This window comes from Aspergillus eucalypticola (genome assembly GCF_003184535.1).
Source record: "Aspergillus eucalypticola CBS 122712 chromosome Unknown BO83scaffold_10, whole genome shotgun sequence".
Classification (NCBI taxonomy): domain Eukaryota; kingdom Fungi; phylum Ascomycota; class Eurotiomycetes; order Eurotiales; family Aspergillaceae; genus Aspergillus; species Aspergillus eucalypticola.
The window spans coordinates 1,003,154-1,016,127 of record NW_020290284.1 but is presented as its reverse complement, the minus strand read 5'-3'; the positions used below and the strand labels follow the sequence as shown (position 1 = coordinate 1,016,127).

At 49.4% G+C, this 12,974-nt stretch overlaps 6 protein-coding genes across 6 annotated transcripts; 2 read left to right on the top strand and 4 right to left on the bottom strand.

Moving 5' to 3' along the window:
- Positions 1–131: 131 nt before the first annotated feature.
- Positions 132–962, top strand: BO83DRAFT_19992 (uncharacterized protein). Its single transcript, XM_025526631.1, has 2 exons — positions 132–382; positions 459–962. Exons 1-2 carry the CDS (start codon positions 237–239, stop codon positions 610–612), a joined length of 300 nt encoding a protein of 99 aa, XP_025389073.1. The 5' UTR covers positions 132–236; the 3' UTR covers positions 613–962.
- On the top strand, positions 382–1,137 carry BO83DRAFT_19982 (uncharacterized protein). The gene is made up of 3 exons (XM_025526629.1): position 382; positions 459–500; positions 575–1,137. The coding sequence occupies exon 3, from the start codon at positions 675–677 to the stop codon at positions 960–962; it is 288 nt and encodes a 95-aa protein (XP_025389072.1). The 5' UTR covers position 382; positions 459–500; positions 575–674; the 3' UTR covers positions 963–1,137.
- BO83DRAFT_19977 (tubulin gamma complex associated family protein) lies at positions 1,138–4,567 on the bottom strand. Its single transcript, XM_025526627.1, has 2 exons — positions 4,381–4,567; positions 1,138–4,303 (listed from the first exon to the last, which is right to left on the bottom strand). Exon 2 carries the CDS (start codon positions 4,166–4,168, stop codon positions 1,313–1,315), a length of 2,856 nt encoding a protein of 951 aa, XP_025389071.1. The 5' UTR covers positions 4,169–4,303; positions 4,381–4,567; the 3' UTR covers positions 1,138–1,312.
- Positions 4,568–4,730: 163 nt separating this feature from the next.
- BO83DRAFT_311307 (uncharacterized protein) lies at positions 4,731–5,045 on the bottom strand (the record flags this gene model as incomplete). The annotated part of the gene is made up of 2 exons (XM_025527468.1): positions 4,731–4,961; positions 5,007–5,045. 2 exons carry the CDS (start codon positions 5,043–5,045, stop codon positions 4,731–4,733), a joined length of 270 nt encoding a protein of 89 aa, XP_025389070.1.
- A 1,907-nt stretch (positions 5,046–6,952) lies between these two features.
- On the bottom strand, positions 6,953–10,505 carry BO83DRAFT_377984 (involucrin repeat protein). Its single transcript, XM_025531139.1, has one exon. The coding sequence runs from the start codon at positions 10,261–10,263 to the stop codon at positions 7,348–7,350; it is 2,916 nt and encodes a 971-aa protein (XP_025389069.1). The 5' UTR covers positions 10,264–10,505; the 3' UTR covers positions 6,953–7,347.
- A 932-nt stretch (positions 10,506–11,437) lies between these two features.
- On the bottom strand, positions 11,438–12,886 carry BO83DRAFT_311545 (O-acetyltransferase; the record flags this gene model as incomplete). The annotated part of the gene is made up of 1 exon (XM_025527479.1): positions 11,438–12,886. The coding sequence occupies one exon, from the start codon at positions 12,884–12,886 to the stop codon at positions 11,438–11,440; it is 1,449 nt and encodes a 482-aa protein (XP_025389068.1).
- Between the last annotated feature and the right edge of the window lie 88 nt (positions 12,887–12,974).

The following is a 12,974-nucleotide window of genomic DNA, read 5'->3' as shown; positions in this document are numbered from 1 at the left end:
CACTCCCCTTCGTCATAGGGAGAGGCCCGCTCTCACATGATCCTGGCACGTGATCTCACTGCAGCTCTGATAAGCTTATCGGAAGCTGATGGATTATGATGATTAAACTACTACAGTATTTGGTAGATGGAATTCTTATCTTCCTTGCTTTTGAGCTTTGTATTGACCCAGTACTAGTAGTATATTTACGCCTGTTGGTAAAGGTACTGCAGTTGTAAGACACGATAGCATTAAGCATGGGGAACAAGCTGAGTCCATGTTATGCTGGTGATGACGTCATAGTAACTGCCAGCTACAAAAAGAGTAGGAACCTGAACTGCCAAGGCGCCTCTAATTTCCTCGATCCACCACAAGACCCACCCACGTTTACTCCTGTAGTAGTGTATGTATTGATTGTTTATCTATCGATCTATGCTTATTGATAATCATTGTCATATACAACTAACGCGATGGGCTAGACCGCTCCTTGTCACACATATGTATCCTACTATCCAATACTTGTATGCCATGCGCCGAAGTTGGTGCTTCCTAAGTCGGCTGACCGTGATCTGGGCGACCCGTCTTCTGATGGCAGCATGCGTCTTCAAGCCCAAATCTCCTATCGTGTTCTAAGCCCAGACAAGGGGAGTATTCGTTGGGGGACACTTTAAGCCGTTGGGGTGAAGGAAGGCATCATGGAACATCAGGGCCTAGTAGGAGTCCAACGCGAGAGGGGGTTGAGTCTACTGAGAACTCTATCTTCTCCGGATGCTTCCATGCCTGGGCTCGCACATCTCGACCGTCCCCGCCGCCCGATGATGAGTGCGGGCATCATTACCGACTGTGGTCCTCTTTGCTTGTCAGTTATCCGTTATGGCACTGCCTCCGATCACAGTAGGAGCCATGGAACTGCAACCACATCCAGGAAGTGTCACCCTATCCTGATTCCTTGCCATGTGAGTTATCGGTGGATAAATGAGTAGAGTCTGTCAATCCATGGTGACAATTGGTGGTCACGCACTATCCCATGTTACCCCACGTGCTGGCTGCAGTGGACTCCAGTAAGCCCCCGATTCAGAGTCCGCTTTCATGATTACAAAGAACCAAGGCAACATTCGCGGGCTCTTTCAGCACATTGTTGTTAATCTGCAGGCCCTCGGGTCGCAACTACCAATAAATCGACGACGGTTTTCGGCTGTTTAACATTAGGTGCTACTATGATGTAAGCCACGTTACATTGCTATCCAGGCGGGCTATCCATCTCGCTGGCGCTGCTGAAGTTCTGTGCCGTTGAATCGGACGGTTCCATAGTTTACGTCCCATTCATGGCATTTTAATAGTACCTCTTCGTGTCTAAGCGGGCCAGCAGATGGTCGAAGACTGTTGCAGGCTCCTCCTTGGCAGTAAACGTCGTATCCCACCGTTCTAAAGATTTCGACGTCGACTTGATGCCTTCGATACTGCGTAGATAGCCAACAAAGGCAGAAGTTTGTTTCCTAAAGAGATTGTATAATCGACGAACAGCAGGCTCAGCCTCGTGCCGTACACCATTAATACCGTCCAGTTGCGACAGCGGAGCGAAGGTGAGAATCGTTCCGAAGATCTCATCAAGAAGTATTGCGACCTCGGTATGCTTTTTGCTGAGAAAAAGAGCATAAAGCATCTGATCTAAGACGTCTTCGTGGTAGTCCCGCAACCTAGGTACTGAGCTGGCCGCTTCGATTGTACCATCGATGTCATGTCGGTCAAGACACGATTCAATATTAGAAAGCGTCTCCTGGAATCGTCGCCATGTAGAGCCAATGCCGACATGAAAGCAGTAGTCACTTAGGGCCAGCACAAAATGCTGAGCATCGACCCGAAATTTCTGAATCACATTCCGCGTATCACCTGATAGGGAGTCTCTCGCAGTTGAGTCTCGAATGAGACTTCTGACAACTGAATCCATGCGTAGCAGTCGAAGCAAATGCTTGAAGAGACGGTCATATTTGTCAAGAGAACTCGGAGTCAATATGGTCTCCAGGACAGGCGAGGGTTTATATTGTAGACGAAGGAAATCAAGCGCCTCGATGGCATTTGGGTCCTTGCACTTCACGACCTCTTCATCTGTAAGGTCACGGATGGAGAAGCTTAGGCCACCAGGTAGTTCCTTCTCATTCCATAGGCTAGAGTTCATTGACGGGTCCAGGCGTTTCTCCGCATCATGGCATTCATTGAGTAGTCCCATGAGCACCAGCCGTAATTCTGAACTGGCTGGAGGCCATGTATCCCTGCTTCCCAAGCGCAAACCAGCGTGAACGTCACTCCTCACTACACCAGCCTTTCGCTCACCACTTTCCATGTCGGGATCGAAAAGGGAATCAGAGAGACGAGAGGTGAAATAACCATCACCAAGCAGCTGAAATCGCCATTGGAGGTTGAGGTGGGTTCGGAGATGATGCTCTTTGAATAGTAGCTGGAGACACGAGAAATCGATCAATAGCGCCTGGGAGCATAGAAGGGGCGCCAATGATAGGTAATATGATGAAGTTATTTCAGGTCCGAAGCTGCTGTGAGGTGCAGGTTGTTCGGCATGGCAGTGGACATTTGCGTCAACTAGACAGCCAAGCTTATCCCGAGAGCTTCCGTCCATTGGAAACAGCCCCGTGTTATTTGGCATATTATCGAGGTCAAAGAGTTCAAAAGTGTCCGCGAGCACATCTGACTCCCCAGTGGGCTCGGAAGCCTCTGTAACGAACATTCTGTCTGACCCTTGATTCATATCACCACGGTTATATTTGAGTATCTCAAAACGTAGTCTAGCTTCGTACTCGGTGGCCTTTTTTTCGATCCTGGTGATATCAAACCACGTACCTGCGCATTCGAAAGTGGGCGAAGTAAAACGATACATCTCGTGGTTGGCGACTGGGTGTTGTGGGTGATGTGTTTTGAGGAGCCTGAGGCTTCGTCCACTCTCGAAAACCAAAGACGCCAGATCATTGGGAATGAGGGAGGGCATATTATCAGGTAAATATTTGTAGTCAACCCTCGGCATCTTTGTGGTCTTCCTAGTTCTCTCCTGGTTCTCCACGATGACAAAGCCCCTACCACTGGAAGCCAGCTCTACTGATGCCGCTGTCTCTGCACGAAGGCCAACCCAAGTCTCTACTTGCCTCAGCCAGGGCTCGGCCACTCGACTCACAATCTCACGTAAGAGAGGTTCTATATGGTCGAATACTTGCGAGAAGTGGGCGGCTCGTTCAGAAACAACAGATATTATCTGTGCCTCGGACATTGCAATATCAACTACCTCGATCACATTCGCCAGGACGCTCACCACCTTGCCGCATTCACAAAACAGCGCCCTGATCTGAAGGAGAGAGGTAATACTAGCGAACTGTCCGACAAGCCGCTTTTCGAGTGTATGAACAACCACAGCCGCGGCACTCGCAAAGGCAGACCGAGCAGAAAGTTCTTTTGTCCTGCTCGGCACTGTGTTGGCAAAAGCCCGTATTTTCTGCATGTTTGTGCCGCACTCAAGCAGCTCCTGGATAATTCCTTCTAGTGCAACCGATGTTACTCCAGAAATCCGAATATTGTTGTGCACTCGTTCGAACCGTTTATTTTGTTCATTGTAAGAGAAAAACATGGAGCTCCACCCAAGCCCAAGCTTGAGCAACGCCTGGAAGAACACATCTCGCCGGACCATGAACCTCTGGGTTTGTGTTCCCACCTTTGCAGCTTGCCGTGCCAATGCAGCATCAAAGCCTTTCGCACCCGATTCGCTGAAATATGCCGAGACAGGTTCGCGATATGTCCTCTCCCGGTATTTCTCCCATGATTTCAACAAGCCGCAGCGCTCTTGCTTGATATCCTGATTTTCAAGTGCCCATATATCCTCCAGTTCCTCTTCAACGTTCTGCTGATCGGTAGTCGCAGTGACTTCATTTTCACTTGAAGTATCAGTATCCAACGCTAGTGTCTGATCCGCATCTGCTAGCTCGGTACCGAATGGATTTAGGCTAGAAATTTCGGTGCCGAACTTGTCGAAGATATTCAATGGAGACTCGAAGAAAGCACTCGAAAGGTCAGGCAGCTTCTCATCCCGCCCCAAGGGCTCCAATGGCTGTAAAGACTGTAGGGTAAACTTGGAGACTCTCCACAGGCCGTGACTGGAGAACGGGTCTGCAAGAGAGTCCTCCGGATCCATCGTCCTCACGCGATACCAAGTTGTAGATGCTGTACAGGGCAACGGGTCGCAAACGATCGCGTAGTCGCGGGAATCGGAGAGACCGGACCGGCACTCCGGTAGAAGCAGATAAAGGGTATTTAGGGGCCCGCACAGCTATAATATGCAATACTGGGTCAGTACGATTATACTCAAAGGCCCTTCAACGCGGTAAACAACGTGGGATGACATACGGTGAGATGTAGGTGTGGGGTCAATGTGGTCGCAAGTGAGTACAGGCGTTAGTGAGTTGATCGATATAGCAAGAGCACCATCTTAAATTCGGAAGCGCGGCACTAGAGGAGAACCACGTCGCTGCTGCTTGTATGGCTATCGGTATTGTGTATAGAAGCTGGCCATTGAATTGGCCCAGAAGTTCGTAGGCAGTCACGTGGCTCGATGTGACTATCTGCTGATAAAGCCGATAAGGATCACGATAAGGATCACTTGTAAACTATCTACTACAGTAAAACACGGTTATAAGCAATCATATGAGACACGCCACCAAATTGCTTATATTGAGGTCTTCCTTATATTGAATATTCTACCTAAAGTAGCCACGAATATCACTTTGTTGCGTGTTTAACACCTTTCTTCGAAGAATATCACGTTCCTGGCATGCTCGCGAGTGCAAAGATGCTTGATTAGCATCATTTTGTTGTTCTTCGTACAAGCGGAGGTCATATAATGCCTGCAGGGCCCTGGTAGATGATATAAATGGTAGAGGCTCTACCATTTCATCATCCTCTTCAACCTCATCTTCAACTGCAGTGTACTGGCTTAGAACAATATCATCAATATCAGTAATTGTATCATGAACCTGCTCTTCTAAAGGATTCAAGAACTGGTTAATCTGCATGACATCTTGAATCCGTGCAGTATCCCGCAACTTCTGTAGACTAGTAGTCAAATCATGTAGGATAGCAGAGTCAGGCATAGGATTATAAGTGTCATCTGAAAGCGCGCGTGTAAAGCAGTGGCGGATTATATCATCTTTCAAATCAAGATTCCACGCAGATATTGACCAACGGAGCGCTTGCAGAAGATTCATCGTAGTTATAGGATCATATCCCCGGTCATATTCAGTCATCATATAAACCAGCCATTGCTGTTTCCAGTAAGCCTTCCAGGTCCGGATAATGCCTTGATCAAGTGGTTGGTATCGTGATGTTGAATTGGGTGGCAGCCATATAATCAGAGTATTTGATATCTGTGTTTTGACCTCTTCGTACGCAGCAAGATGAGATGAGAAGTTATCACATAATAAAGCAACCTGCCGGCCAGCCATTCTCTGGTCAAACCAAAGAAGCCATTCTTTGAAGATCGCGGTAGTCATCCAACTCTTTCGATTACTTCGCCATTTGCAACCTAAATTCTCTGGGTTTATACCTGCTGCTTGGAAGACTCGAGGCTTCTTTGCTGCACCAATAAACCATAAAGGAAGACGCTCAGAGGCATCAGCATTGCAGCAGAAGTGTATACTGATACGTGCCTTATCTTTCTTACGTTCAGGGATTGAACGCGTAGAAAGACCACGATCCGGAGGCATTCTCCAATATAAGCCAGTTTCATCACAGTTGAAGATATCACAAGGCGCGTAAACACGTAGCGCTTTGCGTATCAAGACCATCTGGTCTTCAGCATCACTTCCCAGTGTTATCTCCCTGCCCTCTCCGTACTGCTTGAGATTCTTGATGTTCCTCCTATATTGGAAGCCTCGAAGCCAGCCGTTGCTGAATGACGGCATCATCTTATCAGGATAGATAATCGGCCAGTATTGCTTTGCTTTCTCGCGTATGACTTCTTGTGGGATAGTAATATAGGATTGCGCGCGTTCAAGCCCGTCAATAACTGCTGCCTCTAGCTCTGGCCACAACTCCGTTCGACGTCGTTTATCATTCAATCGATGGTCGGGAATAGCATCAAGATAATCGAATCGGGGAGACAGGATACGGGATACGGAGGAGGGAGTAATCCGCTGGCTGTACGTGGCTTCGAACCACTTGATAAGGTCGATATTAGTGAGCTGAGGCTTCAACTGGTGTTGAGTGCGTAGAGCAGCTTTTTGGCTGTTGGAAATGCAACATCGCGTTCGTTTGGAGGTCTGCTTTGGCATGATCCCTGAATGATGACGTCCAGATTAGCTTATCCGAGCATCCAATATAGGCACTTTTGTATGGTGTAGCAATCTAGACACGGTGGCCAGTTGCTTGTAATGGAGGATTCCCTATATCGGGTGTTGCTTATAACCGTGCTTTACTGTTTATTGTACGAAGGTGTTGGACTCTGGCTAGGATGCACTCAGCTCACCTCTGCTACCCTCTGCAGGGATCGCGCTTATGGCGGAATGTGATTATGAGGAAGGATGACTGTGCCCGGTCTATGGCGCTTGGGGCTGCTCTCTGATTCTGTACACCGAACCTCGTTCGACACTTCATGATACCAATAATTGTACCGAGTGAATTTACTACTCAAAAGTCTGCCAATTCTCCGTCACGGTTATAAGTAGTTGCATCATATATAATACCCAATATAGAAAAATTGGTAACGTAATATCATCATTACTACTGTATGCTAATTATATAGAATATTGATACTATAGTATGAGTAGCTCAGGATATATATAAGTGATAACCGAGTCTATCATGGATAGAACCGGAGCGCTTGCTGAGCTTTGACTACTAGTAATAGTAAGAATTGAAATACTCTGGCAGTGAGCAAGTCCCTGGGCGCCCCTGTTAATGCGGCCTCATCCACATAGAAAATGTCTCGTTGAAATTAAGGAAAATCATGTCTGTTTAGGTACATATGTACACAACCTCCCCACACTGCTTGTTATCTGATCATGTAGCACCTGTCTATTATATTTACAGCCTTGAATTTTTGAATTTGGTCACCTGCCCTGCCGCAACTTATGCAGCATCTAGAAGCCCGGTGCCCGGTGCCCCAAATCGATGACTCAGCCGGAGAGCGCATGCGTCTTCAGCCTCACGGCGAGAAATCAATGCTTCAGGTTATCAGGGCCAGGGTGCCCTCGGCGTTCTCATATGGCTGACGGGCGTTGTAGGGGCTGCATCTGGCATGCTAAAGAGCTTTCTTCCTGTGGGTTGTGAACTCCCTGGATGGCATCACATAGCCATAGCAGGCTCTGGCAGGGACGATCATTGAGTCGGTATACTCGGGCTGATGCCAGGCTTGCCATTCATAATGGCTTGTTCCTTCTTCAGATTCCTGATCATTGCTTCCAGCCGGCGACGTTCTTCTTGTTCCGATTTCAGGATTTTCATGTTCTCAATACGCGTGTCCCGCATCATCTTCTTGAACTCATTCTTCAGCACCATCGTCGATGTGCTCTCATAGTGGCCATCGCGTCCACTACCCATCCAGCTGATCCGTTCCTCATTAAGCTGAGTCTCGAGCTGCTCGCAACGATCCCGTAGAGCGTCAATAACGCTCTCGAATCTCTCGCGTTCTTTCTCGAACTCGATACTAGCCTTCGTCATTGCTTCATAATCGTCAACTGTCTCGCGCAGTTCCTTCTGGAGTGCATCGACCCGGTTCTGCAGGTCGCTGCTGCCAGGCTTTCCGGCCTTAAGCGCTGCCAACTCCTCGGCCAGTTCCAGGTTTCGGGTGTTCAGCGCATCAAATTCTCTTTGGATGGCAGGGTTGGCCGTAATGTCGGCCGCACGCTGGGCTCGAGATCCATAGGCACCGTCAAGCTCGGCCTTCGCCATTGTCAGCTCGGTTTGAGTGCGTACAACCTCGCCTTCCATCTCGGTCAACTCCGCCTGCAAGCGGGTGGCGTTCGCTTCAGCGGTGGTGCGTGCCTCGGTAGCTTGTTTAAACTGCGACTCGAGCACCTCCACATCAGCTCGAAGCTGGTATAATAAAGTTTCCAGGCGTGAGACCTCGCCCTCCGCCTGCGTGCGTGCTTCAACTGCTTCCTTGAGCTGGGGCTCCACTTCGGCGCGAAGTTGACCCAATAGAGTTTCCAGGCGGGCGACCTCGGTCTCTGCCTGTGTCCGGGCTTCCGTAGCCTCCTTGATTTGGGCATCTGATTCATTACGAATCTGTTGCATGGTCTCCTCGAGTTGCAAGATCTGCTGTGTCGTGTGTTCGTGCGCTTGAGCGGCCTCCGCCTTCGAAGCTATCTCACTCTGCAGTTGACTGATAGTCTCTTTCAACTTTGCAATTTCACCGTCTGCCTGCACGCGGGCTGAAGCAAGCTCCTCGGCATGGGTATCAGCTTGAGATTGGAGGTGTTCGAGACGGATCGCCTCAGCAGCTGCAATTTTGGCATCGATTTCACCTTGAGTCTGGTCAAGCACGCCTTGCAGGCGCGTGATTTCGGCCTGGGCCTGGGAGTGCGCTGCAGTGAGCTCTTCCGTGCGAGTAGTGTGCTGAGACCGGAGTTCTTCAACATGAGCTTCAAGTCGAGAAAGTTCGTCCTCTGCTCGGGCTCGCGCGTCGTGAGCCTCGGCGTGCGATTCCTTTTGGCGCTCGAGGTCCTGAATGATACTTTGCAGGCGTTCGACTTCCTCTTCAGCGTGCGCGCGAGCCTCTTTTTCGGATGCCATAGCACCAGAGACATTCTCCATCTTGTGCTCTTCCTTATGGCCTTCTAGCTCCTGCTGCAGAACCTTGAGCTGTTCCAAGGCCTGCTCTAGCTCCGCCCTCGACTGTTGACCTTCGCTTTCTGATAGTTCAAGGTCTTTGCGTACATGGGCCAGTTGTTCGACTAGCTCAGCAATGTGCGCGTCTCTCTCCGCGTCCGATTTGGAATTGAGTTCTCTCTGTTGTTGGATTTGTGTCGTGAGGATGCTCTTTTGTTCAAGCAGTTTGTCGATCCGTCCTTCGAGCCCACTAATTCCCGCACTGAGATAGGCGAGGTGTTCTGCCGCGTCGCTTTGAGATGAGTCTGGTGGAGGAGGCAACGTTTGAGCATGCGGTATTCCAGACTGTTGAACAACGCTGTACAATCGCGCGTTAATCTCTTCCAACTGCTCATGATCGTAGTCGACACCCCTGGTCTGGGACGGACCGCCGGAAGCGCTCGAGCCAAGCATGTCTAATCCTTCTTCGATGTATGCGAGGTGTGCTTCGCACGTTGCTGTAGGATAGTTTGGGTCTTGATCTGGGGAGGGTTGCGGAATTGGCGCCAGACCGCTGTCTGGGTTCGACTGGAGAATCATGTTCCGTAGCCGTCCACTTAGATACTCCAATCTTCGTTCTGTGTCTTGGATCGCCTCTAACCCAGCGCTGCCCAAGCCACGTCCATTCCGCGCCTCGGATCCATAAGCTTCACCCATCTCCTCGATCGGTTTGTAAAGGCTGCGCTCGTCGAAGTCGTGCATGCTACCATGCATATTAGGGCTAGCGAGGGTCTCGGGCGTATCGGCTATATTGCCTTGCAGGTTTTTCTTCAGGCCCTTATGTGTCATTTGCAAGATCCCAGCTGTATGCTCCAGCAACCTGTTGTTGATTTGTTGTACTCTCTGCTCCAGATTCCAGACCTCCTTGGCCAGCTCTTCGCATTTCCGAGTGCTCTGCGCGAGCTCTTCTTCTGTTTTATCCGGGGAGGAGCCGTTGGGCCCCAGAAAGCTCCGACGAGAATCGGGGGACGAGTCCAGATCATATTCCCCGCTCGCACGGGAGCTCTTGGTGGTGTAAAGTTTGCTCAGCGACATGGCCGCATCGCGGAGCTTCATTTCCAGGGCCAGATTCCCCTTGGCAGCGTTCAACCTGCTAGACAAGAATTTGTGCTCCTTCTTCAAGCCCTCCACTTCCTCCAAGGACAAGATCTCGTAGTGTGTGCTGTCGGTCATGGCGGTCTCGGTCAATAGGTACATGGCGACGGGGTCGTGGGCATTGCGCAATGCTGAGTTTTGTGGGTTTGTGGGCTTCGGATAATTGTAAGGTGATTTCTCCACGGGTTGCGAGTTCAGGGCGTTGTGGTAGCCATTCATCAGCACGGTGGTTGGCGGCGGCTGCGATGGTTCGCCATAGTAGGAGGCGGTGTTATACTGCGTCGGTTCGCCATAAGACGACCGGGGAGAGTGTATGTCAAACGTACTCATGATAGCGATTTCAGCGTGAAAGACGGACTAAAGAAGCAAGCAGGAGGTCGTAATGGTCAATCAATCTGGCGGATCAACAAACAGTCGCCATTCTCCGCGGCAGCCGGAATACCGCCAGAAAGATTTCAGGACTAAGTGATTGGGAGGTAGATGGATAGATAATGGATAAAACAATCAGTTCATGTGACAAAGATAAACACTATTTGCTGACGAGTGGACAAGGAAAATATAGCGCACAAAGGAGGTGGTGTTAGGAGCATGGAACGGAACCTCCGCCAACGAACGGGTCCCCCAGTCATTTGCTGTATCTTTCTTACCTTATTAGTAGTATCTTCAGCCCCCGGACGGGAGCGGCTGATGTCACGTGATTGATTCAGGGGAAACCCACGGGAAGCAAAGGGGATGGATTCTAGTTTCACACTTCTATACATTAGATGATCCTGACAAAATTGTCTTTTTTTTTTTTTTTTTTTTTTTTTTTTTTTTTTTTTTTTTTTTTTTTTTTTTTTGTCTCCTTTCTTTCTTTCTTTCTTTCTTTCTTTTTTTTGGTGTGTGCCGTTGGCGCGCATTCCCGCAGCCATTCATCAGCCCGGATCAACATCAGAGACATTCATTTAAGTACTACTTACTACCCAGCCACCAGCCACCATCAACGGTTGGCAGTAGTACAGGGGAAATACTATTGTATACTATGTAATAAATGTATATGCCATATGCCCCGAGACGTTCGTCTGCAGTTTATTGAAGTGGACTCCCGGCCACATGGGCAATCCAGGGGTCACGGCCCGAAGCAGCCCCACAATCAACGGTATCTTCACAGCTACATTCGAAGATTCATTCAGGTACAAGCTATTGGAGGGCTATCATGCTGTGTTGTATGCATTGTCATCCATACTACCGTAACTAGTTAGATAGTTAACCCTTTCCAGTAGGATCATGAGTCATACTATGAACAGGCAGCTTAGTCTGGTTGTGGAGACCTGTTGACTCCATTGCATCGTCAGAATCAATTTGTAACCTTGACGACCTGAGTATATATATATATATTCGCGCCGTGGCTGAGGCCAAAGCAATTGAACATGTGAAATCATGCGGATACTTAGCCTTCATAGTAATCTAGTGGTAACTTAATGCCAGTATCATTCATTCGAAGCAGCCACCAACGACTACCAGGCTAATCCCCTGTAGCCCACCGAAACAACCGATTCTCCATCAACGCCCGCTGATGACTTGACCGTAGACTAATCTGCATATCCCAATCTCCCGTCTGGTCTGCAGGCAGCAAGAGGCAAAATTCTTCAAGCAAACCAAAATACAACCGAAACCCCGTAACCTTGCCCAGACTCGGACCCCAATCGAGGTCGTGAACCTTCAGGTGTCTAATGCTAGAATATGAGAAGTCTCCTCCCTTGATATTCATCTGGCCCCAATCGCGTTGTTTTTGCATATGAGCGAGTAGCCCCCGAACATAATCGTCATCAATCGCCTGCAGCTTCTTGCGCATGTTCATAGACAGGTTTGTGATCTGCACTAGCTCGTCTTTATCGAATCCCAGCTCACTTGCTACAATAGCGACCTTTGTCTCGTCCACGAAATTAGTCAACTCGGATTGGGAAACAAGCTCCATGGTGAGCAGGACGCCGATGTAGTGCTCAGGCCAAGGTGGACGCATACGGGAACGGAGATTTGCGACGAATGCGACGGTGTAATCGTGGTCATCGTGCAAAGCGGCTTCGGCAGTTCGCGTCTGCTGGAGACAGATAGATAGCAACGCGGTGAGCACATCGTTGCTTGAAACAAAGTGCCGGAGCTCCTTGCTCAGCATGTTGTCTTCTTCGGGATGTGATAACAGCACAGAAGTGCAGATGTCCTTCAGGATTTTGATCTTCCGGGTAGGACATTTGAATCGAAATGTATTCAACTCGGAGGCCATCGAGGCAGTGGCCGTGGACCACGTATCCTGTTCCAGACAATGAAAAGGCTCCTCAGGGGTGTATGTCTCCCAAAACGTCTTTAGCGGTTGTTTTCCTGCAACACAACTGGGCGAGGATAACTGACGGCGCAATTTCAAGTCGAACCGTTGGGGGCCAAGGTGCTTGCGTTCATTGCGGCAGCACTCCGCCAATAGCTCCAGAATATTCCCAATTCCTGTGCCGTCTGCAGCCATGTGGTTGAAACTAAGGGATAGAATGACGCCATCGACCATGACATTCGCGACGAAGCGCAGTATGGGCTGGCTTTCTTGGGGATCCATTACTGTTGGCAATGGGGCATATTGTTCGGAATATTGCAGGTCTTCGACCCCGGTACATGATGCAGTGGCTAGCATTGAACGGACTGACTCGTTCAGGTGATGTCTAATTCGAAGCATAGGTATGGACTGGGACTTGGTTGACGGGGGCTGAATGCAGTGGACATTGTCATGGTTCTCAACGTGGGAGGGCGCCACATCTTTTGCTAGAAATGGAACTCGATTGATCAGGGTTGTAAGACCCTTCTGGATAGACTCAACGCCGGCCTGTGGATCCTTTAGGAGGAAGGAAAGATAGAAAGTGAAATACACCTTGGGGACTGTGTGATCTACTGGCGAGAGGAGCTGGGATGATGAGTCTGGAAATGTCATTTGCTTGGTGGGCTCCTTGGGGCTTGGAGTAAGATTGAGAGTCCTTACACTTGAGTGCGAAGGGACAGTGCGCCTCAGAGACAATAAA